General features: G+C 43.6%; 1 protein-coding gene across 1 annotated transcript in view; it reads left to right on the top strand.

Annotated features, from left to right (window-relative positions):
- Fam129a (family with sequence similarity 129, member A) overlaps nucleotides 1-8,205 on the top strand; it is an 85,878-nt gene extending 77,673 nt beyond the window's left edge. Inside the window, exons 13-14 of the mRNA XM_013521626.1 lie at nucleotides 1,823-1,934; nucleotides 3,473-8,205. Of these exons, the coding sequence (XP_013377080.1) occupies nucleotides 1,823-1,934; nucleotides 3,473-4,677 (1,317 nt within the window). The 3' untranslated portion in view covers nucleotides 4,678-8,205. The remainder of the gene's footprint in view (nucleotides 1-1,822; nucleotides 1,935-3,472) is intronic.
- Nucleotides 8,206-14,417: the final 6,212 nt, after the last annotated feature.

Below are 14,417 nucleotides of genomic sequence, written 5' to 3'. Positions count from 1 at the left end.
TGGTTGTGCAGGGTCCCATAGAGAGTCCTCAGTAGTGTCCAGGCCCCTGAGTAGTGCTTTTTCTGTGTCTGCATCAGTCCTGTCTCGTAAACCCTGTAAGGCTCACTGAGTCTCGTGTCTCCTGAGACCTGTGGCTTACCTCTCCAATGGGTCTAAATGGACCCCATTATTACCTGCTGGTAATAACAGTCCTAGGCCACAGCACCTCTAGGCCTTAGCACTGAAAGTTATCTGAGGGTGGTAGCTTCTGATCACCTGCTAGAAAACCTGTGTATTTGGCAACAGGAATCAAGTCTCACTGTGAAGTTCCTGGTTCTCTAAAGGCCACATATGGAGAGCCCTCTCCCAGCACCACTACGTGCAAGGTTTACTGGATTAATATTGGGGATATGATTTGATACATGTGAATCTCTGCCCTATTATGCTGCTAAGGGGCAAACCATTTGGAAATTCTGGGAAGCAGGGAAGGCTAAGGGATTTTGCAGCATGCCTGGCTGTCTTAGAAGAAATCAGGGAGCATGATTGTCAGAGGGAAAGGAGAGAATGTGTGTGCTTGACTAGAGACTCTCCAATCAGAAAAAGAACCACATTCTAATAAGGTTAAACATAGGGCCGGGTGTGGTGGCACACACCTGTAATCCTAGCACTCGGGAGGCTGAGGCAGGAAGATCCTTGTGAGTTCGAGGCCAGCCTGGGCTACAAAGTGAGCTCAAGACCAGCCTGAACTACATAGCAAGACCCTGTCTCAAAAAGAGGGAAAAAAAAAAAAAATCAAGGTTAAGCGTACGTCTACCCTGTGACCCAGCAACCTCACTCCTAGGGATACACCCTAGATAAGTAAGGCTTAAAAAAAAAAAAAAAGACTTGTATAAACATGTTCATAACAGATATACTCCTCGTGGTCAAGAAGTAGAGAAATCCCAGGTGAAAGGAGTGTGGATAAACAATGTTGATTTATCCATACAGTGAATGCTATTTATCAATAAAAGGAAGAGAGCTACTGATCTGTGCAGCAATTAGGGAAAATCTGAAAAGTAAACACGAAACAATCTGATTCATTCCTCTAAAGTGCGTGTCTCAGCAAAAGCTCACCTACCATAAGCTGTCAGATCTCTGCTTACCTCTTGGAGGGCTGTGGGCTGGAAGGGGGTTTGGGGGTGTCTTGGGGGGTGATAGAAGTGTCCTTCATCCTGATCGGGGTTATAGTTACATGGGTATCATTGCATATTCAGTGTCATTGAGCTGTTCCTTAAAAACCTGTGTGTTTTACTGTGTATAACCCATGCCTTGGTAAAGTGCTTTGACCTTAAATAAAAAACCAAGAAGGACGGGCTGGGGATTTAGCTCAGCGGCAAAGCGCCTGCCTGGCAAGCGCAAGGTCGTGAGTTCGGTTCCCGGTACCGGAGAAAAAAAAAAAAAACCAAGAAGGAAACACTTTGGCTGTGCTAGAGAAAAAGGTCTCAGACCTACTGACAAGGCCTTGAGATAACCAAAGTTTCTTCCGTCTTCTCTCTTCCAATGTATGTGAGGTGTTCCCAGTGTGAGGAAACGGAAGGGAGCCCCCAGGTGCCAATTGTCACCCTATCATGACCCGCGAGTAGATGTATCAGGGTCATGTGTGGTTCTCAGCCGAGTGACCAAAGGGAACACAGTCAAAGACTGTTGGGCTGACCTATTTCAGCATCTTGGCCTATGGACCAACACTGCCCTTCGCCCCTACCTTTTGAGGAGGGGACCCCCAGTGAGAACCGTCCTTTCCCTGTCTCCTCCGAGAACAGGGATCTCATGCCTTTTCCTCTTTCTCTTGTCTTTTGCTCTCCAGGAGCTTCAGAAGTATGAGCAGTTCATCTTTGCAGATCATACCAATATGATCCACGTTGAAAATGTGTATGAAGAGATTTTACATCAGATTCTTCTTGACGAGACTCTGAAAGGTAAGAAGGGTTTACCTGGTGCTGGAGGGGACTCCCCACAGAGGGCGCTCTCCTGAAATGGAACTCAGAAGTGCTGTGAGATAAGACAGGGAAAAAGGAAGTCAGCACTGGTGTTCAGGGAGGGATCTAGGAGAGGAGAGAATCGGACATTTGTGATTTGGTGCACACCGTGTTGGTCCTTTAAACATTACACGTATTTGTTCTTTCAATGCCAATGCAAACTCTGAGATGGGAATGTTAAGCTTCCTTCTGCAGATGAAAAAACTACAGTTTAGAGGGAGTAAATTTAAGGTGTCTTATGCAGGGCTGTTGTCTTGCATTGTGGCAGACAGAACTAAGGAGAAAGGGCACTTAGGCACAGGCTCCTGACCCCGCCCAGGGTACAGCAGAAATGTCTTCAGCAGCAGGGCCTGAGCTCTGCTCTCTCAGCAAATTCCTCACCTCCACTCGGCCACACAGAAAAAGTCTGGGATAACACAGTGCCCTGCGGGCCTCGTTAGGACAGCAGCACCCAGGGTGCAGGGGAGTCCGGCCTTGCCTGGGATTGGAGTGTAAATAAGAAAGCTGATAAAAATATGCTGAAGAGGGCCATCGTCAAGCTGTGGACCTGAAATTTACCAGGTCTCCATGGAGGAGGTCTTGCATGTCACCCAAAGGCCTCCATAGGGGAAACTGGCCAAGTGCAAGCCCCACATCACATAGCTACCTACAGGGATCGAAGGAGCTAGGGAATGCCTCAGAGTCATCAAGGCCTCTGCACGAAGAAGGGCTAAGGCAAAGCATGGCCAGCCCACCATGAGCACCTTTGGGTGAACTCTCAGGCTTCTTCCCTTCAGACACCTTTCTGCCCTCTGGGAGAAAACTGTCATAATATGTTGACTTTGTTAGAGCAGGAAAATCTACTTCCGGCTGCTAAAAACCTATGCTGCACACACAAATCTGCGTTGTCTGTGATAGGAACGGCATCGCCTAGGATGTGGTGGTGTTGGGTACCACAGTGCCTGTACAGCCAGAGCCAGAGACCTGCTATCGAAAATGTCAGCTGTTTTTGGTGTTACTGTCTTTGCAGTTCCTAAGGCCTCTGAGGCCAAAGTAGATGTACATATATCTTCATTTTGGATCCCACACCCTGCCAAAAACTCTTTCAGCTGCATCCTCAGGACTGAGAACCTATTACACATTCAGGACTGTGCTGTACAGAAGAACAGAAAAGTCAAATACCTGCCCCCGTCCTAAATGTGCTCCAGTCTAGGTGAACAAACTGAGCTACATGTATTAGCAGCTAATTAGACATCACAGGGGGCCTCTCTGAGTGGTATGTGTGGTATTGTTATAGACTTTGAAAGCAAAGGACGTCTTTTATTCACCTCTGGCTTCTCAGTGTCAGTCCTGTATTAGATGCCCTAGCAAATGTATCTTGAAGTTGAGAATTTGCATAGGCAGGGAGGTTTATGGAGAGTTCGGCTTCTGGATAAAATCAGAAAATCTAGATTGTCCAGGAAGTCTTATTATCAAGTTTTGTGTCTTGTATTTTTCAGTGATAAAGGAGGCCGCGATCTTGAAGAAACATAACTTATTTGAAGACAACTTGGCCTTGCCTAGTGAAAGTGTGTCCAGCTTAACAGATCTAAAACCCAGCATTGGATCACACCAGGCCAGCCCTGCCAGGACGGTGTCTGCCGTTCTGCCTGGAGCTCTAGAGAGTGAGACCCCAAGTAATGAAGTGTTCCAGGAGCCGGAGGAAAAGCAGCAGCCTGAGGATCCCAGTTTACTGGCCAAACAAGAAAGTCTTTCTCTCCCTGAGCCCAGCTCGGCCCTAGCTGGGGATGAGCAGGTGACTATCTCAAGCACAGATGACCCTGCTATGACTCCTGTGGCCGCCGAGGACATGGAAGAACCCCTGGGCGTGTGCTCATCAGAGTCAGAATTGGGAGGGACTGCTGAGGACAAGGAGCCTGCCCATGAAAAGCCAGAACCCACTTCGGCCTCACAGTCCTTGAAGGAGCTCAGAGAGTTGGTGACGGTGACCGTGGAAGTGCCGGTGGAGTGTGCTGTGGGGGTTGAAAAAGACGCAGACAAGGAGACACTGATTCTCCAAGAAAATGAAAAAGAAGAGGAGAAAACCCAAATCAACACAGAGGCCAGTCAGGCAGCTGCCCCCCAGGAGGACAGTCATGAGGAAAGTGAAGGCAGTGAGAGGGAAGCGCATTCTCCTCCTCCAGAGGCTGAGGCTCCTGAGGTGGACTTGGGGGCATTTCCTGAGGTGAGTGGCCCTGCTCCTCAGCCGGCCTGTGGCGAGCTCATCGGAGACCTCACCAAAGACCTCACCGAGGACACCAGCTGCCCGGACCCTACTGCAAAGCCAACAGAGGCTACAGAATCTTGTGAGCAGGAGCTTGCAGTGAGGGCTGCCGCTCTGGATGCCCATGAAGGAGATGAGGCCCCGGCTAGTGCTGTAGAGGGCCAGGCCATGTGTCAAGAAGGTGGCACTGTCCATTCTGACCCCATCTGCGCTGGGGAGAGCCAGGTTCTCGAGGAACAAGAAGCAGTGGGAGGGGGAAGTGTCGCGGCCCCAGCTGTGACCAGCGAGGATACGGAGGCTGTGCGGCCTGCCCCTGTTCATGAGTGTCAGTGGGTGGCTGAGAGTGCTCCAAACACAGATGCCCCAGATTCACTTCAAGATGATGTGAAGGAGGGAGGAAGCTGCCAGGAGAGCCTCCCAGAGCAGCCCTCGGAGGAGTGAGAGGCAGCGTGGCAAGTCTTTCTTTGAACAAAGTCAAAGGGTTACACTTATGGGTATATGTGGGAGTTGCATGTGATTTACCTGAAAAACAAATTATGAAGTATTTCTTTAACCTGAATAATGAAGCCAGAGAAAATGCACACAGGCTATGAGCACAGAGGCCAACCTTTGTGGAACTGAACTGCCTTACCATCCCTTATTGCTTTAGCATTTTCATAGGAGTCACAAAGGCACTGGAGTGTTGGGCTGACACGGAGCCGGCGGGGCCCAGGAGAGGCGGCGGTACTGCAACAGAGACTGAAACAGCAGGAGCACAGTTCTCGAGATTCCACACTTTTCAGTGGTGCGATTTTCTGCTGCACTTTAAGGCTTTTTAACTTTTTGTAAGAATGCAAATGTATCCTGTAATTTCTGCCTCACCATTCACTCTGTCAGCTTCCTGGCCTCTTAGGGACTCAGCATCTGTGCCTAGTCGGGCTGCAAGAAGGGGACGGTCATGAGAACCGGTCACCCCTGACATGTGCAGCCTGCAGAACCATTCGTACCCGGTGGAGGTCTCCGAAGGGAGAAAGGCTGTGGTCTATGGGACTGTTACTGATTCTGCTATCAACTTCTTGTTAACTGATTGTGCTGATTTTTATCAGTTAATCACCTTTGAAGGAAATTATATTGGCAAGCATAAGCCTGAAAGCATTCCAAATTAGCCTTAGACTATGCAAAGAGCTCAGCTAAGTTATCAAGCTTAACGCCTACTAATTAAACAAACATTATTTGAATAGCTTCTGCATGCCACACACTGTGTGAGATGTAATAATAAAGAAAAAAGAAAAAGTGATTTGTCTTGGATAAATTTAAAGGCCCATAAGGATTAGAAGAAGAAATGGTGCCAATTTTGGAACCAATTTTCCCACTCAATTCGTGGGAAATCATGCCAGTTTTCCCACTCAAAACAGTCCTGGTTTGTTCTCAGATGGGGAATGAATGAATGAATGAATAAAAGCATGAATACAAAAGCCAAGGCATAGGTCACCAACTTCCAAATGTCACCAAAATTAGAAATCATTGGTTGGTTGTTCAGCAAATTAAGTGAATCCCTGTTAGGTCTCAGCCACTGGTGATACCCTGAATGAGAAGGTCACTGTTCTTTTCTTTCTGAAAGGAAACAGAAAGAAATGTTTCTTCTAAATGGATAGTAAAATGTAACTGTTAATGTTAAAAACGGAATGGACTTACTTGCACAAATCTACAAAAAAGATTGTTCTTTAGAAAAACACCAGATTATTCTCTGAGACTTTCAGCTCCAGGTACTATATCTTGAAGTTTCCTTTCACAAATTTTAGTATGACATTCCAACATACTATGTACGAGCTTGTTTTGATTATCACTACCAAACATACGTATATTAGTTCTTTAGAGAATCTGTTCCACAGTTCAACCATTTAACCAGGAAATAAAATATTTCCTTCGATGGTCTTCCCATGAAGAATTTCTTGTGTAGCTAAATCATAGAGGATTAATAATAATCAGTATCAGCATAGTTTCATATTGAATTACCTCAACTTTTCTTAGTGTTTAGACCCTGAGATGTATGAAGGATCCCATCACAATTAAGGAAGGTAGAGATCATTTCTCCCTTGGTCCCTGCTTACTCATATCCTGGCATTTACCCTGGTGTATTGAAATTATAGCCAGGGATATAGCTCAGAGGTGCAAGCGCCTGCCTGAAATTATGTTTACTTCCTGACTCTCCTAGAAGCTCCTTTCTTCAAGCACTAAAATTCAGGTTTAGTCATTTGTGTTTCCTGCTAAAACGCTACATCCTAAATCATGGCTTCCTGCATGTCAAGTAACTTTAATATCCCTGGTGTGCAGCTCTGGAACTGGCGCACAGGTGCTCAGGAACTGCAGGAACTGAACACCCAGCGCGCTGCTCTGCGAGGGCTGTCTGGGGCTTGCTGTTAGGCAGGGAGATGTTTTCCTTCGGGCTTCCTGCCCATGTTGTCTTCCCTTAAAAAAAGTCCAGAGTCCAAAAGGCAGATGGCCAGATGGCCAGAAGCACTGCCCAGCAAGGCAAGGAGCTGAAGAAGCAGTGCTCAGCCCCAGTTCTCTCTCGCTGGGAGAACTGTGGATACATGGAGCCCCAGCTCCGGCCCACCCTTCTCCAGAGCCTCCCAGCCTCCCTTCTGTGCTCACCTCAGTGCTTCTTGTGGACCTCTTGGAAAGCTAGGAGACTTTCCAATCCTAAGAGAGTTCATTTCAGCGCATTAGATGAATGAATGTTGGTACCTTTCCTTTATCCATTCTGAAACGAGGCACTAGATACCAGAACATATTGGAAAACACAATCAAAGACTTGCTGTACGTATTTCACAAAGACAAGTTCTTTCACATGAGCAGGACTATTGTTACATTTGAAAAGGGAGTATGAAACAGGTGCGCGAAATCTTCCGTGTGTTACTGTGTTGAAGGGGTCACTTCATGTTATCAGGCCTTTTCCTTCCTTCTCATACGGATGTGTGTGTGCTGCTTTGATGGTTTCCGGGTGGGAGCGAGGTCATTATGATTTGAAGGAGCAGCATGGAAAGTCTCAGTGCTCTGCTCCAGGGATCTCTGCTATGGGCAAAGTCTGTAGAAATGTGTAAAACCTCAAGATGTGGTCCTTGGGAAAAAGCCCATGACTTTATACCAGGTATGCTATTACTGACCTTTCACAAAGAAAGAGTATTTTCCTTGAAAAAATGGCTTGTGGATTTTTCCTGTTTCACTTGGAGCAGACAGTAGCGCTTTGCATTATGCACAGTAAATTCTTTTGTTTTTTAAAGTGTTTTGGAGATTGAGGGTAAGATTCCATTTTATCCAAAACCTTTATTAAAGAGGCTGTATGTGAGAACTGGAGATCTTTAGTGAGATACTCTGCATTTAATTGAAGGACTCACAAGTCTGGATTTATAGTTCTCCCAATGAGAACCAGTGATTTCAGAGGGTTTTTAACCATCCTTCCAGGTAAAAAGTGATTATAATTCATTAGAAGCACTGCTCCATGGGCGGTGGTTGTGGCTCAGTATTAGAGCACTTACCAAGCACAAACAAATTCTTGGGTTCAGGCGGGCACCACAAAAAAAGTGTTCAGTGATATGAGCTCCATGACAATTTTAGTATGGGGAACAGAAGAACATCCCTGACTCAAAAAGTAATAGCTTCCCTAGGTGCAAACGTTGGGGGGTAACCCACTCAGGCCCCCTTCTGTCCCTCTCTTGGACAGAAGCTTTCTTTTCTTTCCCTCAAATATATTCTGCTCTTAAAAAAGAAAATATTGGTAACATGTGCCTTTCTACTTTGTCATTAACAGATAGGCTTGGAGGTTTGCTTTCTGAAGTCTGCAACTTTAAGATTAAAAAAAAATCTACACTGTGGTTTTACTTTTATGGTCACTGTATACAGCAAATAAACTTAAAACACTTAAAACACTTGTAACCATGTATTTACTCTGCCAAGTGCCTATATTCCAATAAAGTGCTCATCCTTGAAGAGCAGTCCAGATGTCATTTACTTGGATGGGACTGGTTTTATCTTTGAAGTAAATGTCATACTTAAGCTGGAAGGAACTGTACTCAGAAATGAAAAGGTGAGTCACTCTTGCTGTATTAGGGAAGTTTTACTGCTCTGTTGTCAGGAAGGATTTGCAGGGAAGCCACTTACTGTTAGTTGAAATTATGCTTTTATAATGCATATGAGTATTTTTTTTTCCCCTAGGAATTGGATCACATCCATAACAGCAGTGGGCAATTACTCTTGATGTAACTAAATGGCTGTTCAAACTTAAATGCACTGTCAGTGGGTGACACTGAGTAAGACACTCACTCTGGAATTATAAGTAAAATAGTATTTACTCAGCCAGGATTCACAGTCACTCAATGACCCATGAATTGATTCATCCAAAAAATAATGACTGTATTATATATAAGCACTGTAGTGGGTGTTGAGAAAGAGAAGTGAACACAAGAGACAGGATCCCCAATATCAGAAAACTCAGACTCTCAGGTTAAACGTGGCTGCAGAAACGAAAAGGGATATTTACTTCCTCACCTGACATAAACCTTGTATATAATCTCAGCTTTAATTCTATACCAAATTTTAGGCGGGAGAGACAGATCAAGGGAGAAATCAAGTCCAGCAGAGGTGGGGACACTCAGCGTGCACACGCTGTCATTCCCACTGTCATTCCCTCTCCTCCTGTCCTGAACTCTATGTGCAGAAATCGTTCCCTGGATGGCCCCTCCAGATCTATTTAGGCTCTGTAAGATTAGAATTGGGCTGGAGGGAGTTGATTTTCAACTCTGCAGCGTTTTTTCTGAGGTTATATGTTTCCTGGGTGTAGCTTAGGACAGATGGAGGCTTTGAGAGTGGTAAACAAAAGGTATCTTCTCCTCAGCCGTATTTACACTTACTTGCCTCTGCGTGACTGTGGCTGAGTCTTCACCGTTATTACTCACTTTACCGAAAACATCCGGCACGCCATTCTCCAGCTGGCCAATTCCCGCTCTTTCCTGAGTGAGTCAGGACGAGTCAAGATGTATCTCCCACTGTGCCCCAACACCCAGTAACATTTTCTCAGTTCTTACCCTTTTACCTGGTTACTTCTGCTCATCTCTCATGCTACCGAGCCATCTACCCTGTGCCTTTGGGGCAGGACCCTCCTTCACTTTTTTGTACCTAGCAGAACAAAGATCCTTGCATACAGTAAATGCTCAACACATTGAGAATGAGTGAATAATTAAATATCATTCATCCCAGAGGGGGGAGACAAGTGGAACTAGCCGATGATCATTTAGTATACCATGTGGACCTGTGATGCCCGTAACTTTATTTGCCCTCAGCCTACTGAGATAGTTCTCTGAGCATGAAACTTGACCGCATGTTTGTACACACCCACTTCTCCAGGAGGGAGCTCTACAGGCAAGTGCCCCCCAAATCAAGCTAACTTCTGTGAATCACCTCTTGGTTTTCAGGGAAATACATTCCACTGGCTTTTCCCAAGGACCCTGCGATATAAAATGTGGAAAAAAGAAGACATTCACCCTTGCATTGTACTTTCTGCAAAATAGGAGTCAGTTTTCACGATAAACATCTGCCTTTTGGCCAGCTCTCACATGTGGCCCCTGCTTTTTAGAGAGCTCAGTCTAGTTGGAAAGTTCAGAGAAAATGGTGGTTTTGAAGGAGAGACGGAAGGGTCCTGGCAGCACAATGAAAAGCAACTATGGATTTTATTCAAGTACTGTAATTTCAAGTTTGATAATTGAACCTGTTCAGCCTGCCCTTTAGTTTTGCCTCTTTTATGTTTCCTTTGTCATGACTAAAATTCAAAACCCAGGTGCTATAGAAACCATAAAGAATTTTTTTACCAAGCCTGGCCACACCCTGTCTACGAACAGAGTAGTCTGTAGATGCAGATCCAGGCCTTCTGCAGATCCTGTTGTGTTCTTCCTCTGGTCTTCACACGCAGCAGTGTACATGCACGGTTGAAAGGTCTCTCTGTGTTAGCGACTGCAAGAGGGTGGGAGGCAAGACACAGGTAGGGGAGGAAAGTGGGTCTGTGTGTGGAAGAGCTCCTGCAGGACAGGGAAGAGACTTAAAACTAAGGGATAGCCTCTCCTGCTGAGATTTCGTCTCTTCCTCATTCTGTGCTGCTGTCTTAATCAGGCAGGTGAGCTCTTCTGTGCTTTTGCAGGAGTTGTGTGAGAAAAAGGAAGATGTTTTTATTTCATTGGAGGCTTCATGTTTTGTTTTGCTTTGTTGTTACTGGGGTCAAACCCAGGGCCTCAAGCATGCTAAGCAAGGCATTCTACCACAACTACATCCCAAGCCCACTTAAAGTTCTATTTTAAGACAGGGTCTCACTAAGTTGCCCAGGCTGGCCTGGAATTTGTAATCCCTCTGCCTCAGCCTGGGATTGTAGGGGTGAGCCACCACGTCCAGCTACCTTTTGACTCCTTCAGTTTTCTATTTGAATGTTAGAATAGATTTTTTCAATGTAACGTTAGTATTCATTCATGGATTCTTTCAAATACTTACTGATATTGACTAATATGTGGGATATTCTGCTAGGCCCTGGAAATAGAGTGGCTAAAAAAAAAAATTCAATCCTTGCCCTTATTCCAGTCAGACATGTGGTTATCTTTTCTGTACTGAAATCTTCAATTGTTTAACTTTAGGAGGATACTCTTAATATAAGTGAGCCGCTCCCCTTTTCAAATTGCATTTTGGAATTCTTTATTAAATTTGCTTATGCGATTCATTTACTTTCTTTGAGGTCTCTTATGAGAAAGTTGCATTGATTTAATTGCTTCACATTTGTAAGAATTCATTTGTTTTACAATGGGAATGAAATACATCACCAGAGTACTGTGTGGATTAAAGATAATGTATAACAGACATGTAAGCACAGATGGATAAAATGAGACTCAGAAGTTAAGCAACTTCCTGAGGGTTACATAGCTAGTAATATGGATGTGTCATTTAGCAACTGATACAAAACAAACCACTCCACAGCTCAGCAGCATGAAATAGTAAGCATGTATTTATTGCTCAGAAGACCATAGGTCAAACATCAGGTGGATAGTTCTGTGATCTTAGTAGGCTCTCAATATGTTCAGGAGTTGGCTGATTCTATGTGGGTCTGGTCTATCCACAGCTGAAACAACTGGGCTCTACTTCACACGGTCTCCTAGATTTTAGCAAGTGAGTCAAGGTTTATTCTTCTGGTAGAAGGAAGGTTGAGAGAAAGAGAGGGAGAGAAGCAAAAGGCCTTTTGAATCCTAGGCTCAGATGTTACACCATCACTTCCTTATTCTGTTGGGCAAAGCATGCTACAAGGCCGACAAAATTTCAAGGGAAGGGAAAGCTGCCAAGTCACACTGGACTGGGCATGAGTCCAGGGAAGCCATTAACTGGGGCCATCAGTGCATTGTCCACTGCACTAGGACTCAAATGATGGCTGTTTGATTCTGAAACCCATATTCTTGCCTGCAGATTGCACTACCTAGAAATACTACTGCAGCCAACCGTGGTCACTCCACACACTTTCCAATGCCTGGGCTATTCTAGTAAGATTTGCTACTGGGTAAACAAAACATAGTCATTCTCAACTCCAAGCAGTTCATCTATCACAGAACCTTGATTTTTCATTAGTTTGGATAATGGGCCTTTCATTAACAGTACCTTTTTATATTTTAAAAATCTTCATTAGTACATGTTTGCAGTATATTCCTCATGGGGAGTTGGTGCATGTAGTAACATATCTTAATTCTTTTTATTTCCCCTTTCCTTCCTTCCCTTCCCTTTTGGAAAAGATGTATCTCTCTGTTTTCTGTTATCCATCTTTTATTTTACTCTTTGAATTACTTATACTCTGGAGTTCTTATAAAAGAGAAACTATGCAATATTCAAGATTGTGTGTCTGTTATTTCATGTAACATCATGGTCTCAAGGTGTATCCATTTTCCTACAAATGATAGTTATCCTTCTTGATGGCAGAGTAGTACTCTATTGTGTATAAATACCACATTTTCTTCATCCATTCACCTGTTGATGGACCTGAAAGCCATTTCCAATATTTAGCTATTATGAATTGTGCAGCTATAAATGTAGGTATGCATCTATCACTGTAATATGATGCCTATAAATCTTTTGGGAAGATATCTAGAAGGGGAATAGCTGGGTCAAATGGAACTTATATTTTTAGATTGTTGAGGAGTCTCCATAGTGGTTGTATTAGTTTACATTCCCACCAACAATATAAAAACTTTTTTTTTTTTCTCCACAGCCTCACCAGCATTTGTTTTTATTTGATTTCTTCATGATAACCATTGTTTCTGGAGTAAGACAGAATCTGTTATTTTAACTTGCATTTATTAATGGCCAGAGATGTTGAACATTTTTAATATACCTATTAGCCATTTGTACTTCTTATGATACCATCTATTCATTTTTGATTGAGTCTTTTGGAGGAGTTCATTTCTTTGAGTTCTTTATATATGCTACATATTAGTCCTCTGGGGAGTAGCTGGCAATTTTTTTTTTCCCATTCTGTAGGTTGTCTCTTCACTCTGTTTCCTTTACTGTGCAGGAGCTTTTTAATTTGATATAATCCCATTTGTTGATTCTGGTGTTATTTTTTCTACAACTGGGGTTCTGTTCAGAAAGTCTTTGCATAGCCCTCCCTGTGTCTTCAAGAGTTTTACCAATTTTATCTTTCAGCAAATAATTTTTTTTTTTTAACATTTAGGTCTTTGAACCATTTTAATTTTATTTTGGTGTGTGCTGAGAGATGGGGTCTAATTTAGTGTTCTGCATGTAGGTAACCAGCTCACCCAGCACCATTTGTTAAAGAGGCTGTCTTTCCTTCAGCTTATGTTTTTGGCCTCTTGGTCAAAGATCAGGTGGCTGAATGTCCCTGTGGGTGTTTCTACATTCTCTCTTCTGTTCCATGGATCTGCATGTCTGTTTTTGTACCAGTACTGTCCTATTCTTAGTTGCTATAGATTTGTAGTGAAACTGAAATTGGGGTTTGTGATACCTCCTGCTCCCCCCACCTGAAGAATTGCTTTTACTATTCTGGGTCTCTCCTGATTTAATATGAATTTTAGAATTGGTTTTTCTAGTTCTGTTTAGAATGGTGTTGGTATTATGATAGGGACTGCATTGAATCTATGTATCAGTTTTAGTAGTATGGTCATTTTGACAATATTAGTTCTGCTTACCCAGGAACTGAGGGTGCTTTTCTATTTCCTGATGGCCTCTTTGATCTCCTTTTTCAGAGTTTTTTTGTTTAATAGAAGTCTTTTACTTCTTCAGTTAGGTTAATTCCTACATGTTTCATTTTTCTTGAATCAGTTATGAATGGTGTTGTTTTTCTAATTTCTTTCTTTGTGGGTGGGTATTGCAGACTGATCAGGCCTGCAACCTCCCAAATGAGTGGACTGCAAATGTTTAAAGAAAAGAGACAAATGGTATGACTTTAGGGCTCCAGGAGGCTCAAAACCCTCTAGCAGAATTCAAGATTCTCTGGGAGCTGAGATAAAGAACTTCTCTGGGCAGCCTGTATTTATTTGGTTTTCAAACAAAGGAAGGGAATAGTGAGGAAAGCTCAAGAAACTGAGCAGGATCTTAGAAGTCAGTACAGAGACTTCCCCAAGTAGCAAATTATGCTAATTAGGAGAACTGTCTTAGCTCCAGGTTAACATTCACAGCAGGAGTGAGACACCTGCAGCTACAGTCTCTAGTTAGATAATTGGGGTTGGAACCAGGCATCCTTGGCTGTGGCCTTATCTTGTCCTTTGAGGCATCATGGCATCACAGGCCTTAGCTGGGACCAGTGTTTCATAAAGGTTCACTTACTATGAATCTGCTGCCCATCTCCAGATAAGGGGCCTAGGCCTGGGACAGACTCATAAGTAAACATACAATGCCAATTGATTAATTTTAAATCCTGCTCAGAGGCACTTCTTAGTGGTCTCCTATAGGTGAGTTCATTACTGGTGTATGGGAATGCTATTGATTTTGTATCCTACTATATTACTGAATTTGTTTATTACTTCTTGGAGTCTTGATGGAATTTTTTGGGTCTTCCATGTAAAGGATCATATCATCTGCAAATAAGGATAGTTTGATGTCTTCTTTTCCTATACATAGCCCTTTTATTTCTTTTTCTTGCCTGGTTGCTTTGGTTAATGTTTTAATTA

This window comes from Chinchilla lanigera, unplaced genomic scaffold (genome assembly GCF_000276665.1).
Source record: "Chinchilla lanigera isolate Chin_1 unplaced genomic scaffold, ChiLan1.0 scaffold00005, whole genome shotgun sequence".
NCBI lineage: Eukaryota > Metazoa > Chordata > Mammalia > Rodentia > Chinchillidae > Chinchilla > Chinchilla lanigera.
This window is presented reverse-complemented; position numbering and strand designations above follow the sequence as displayed.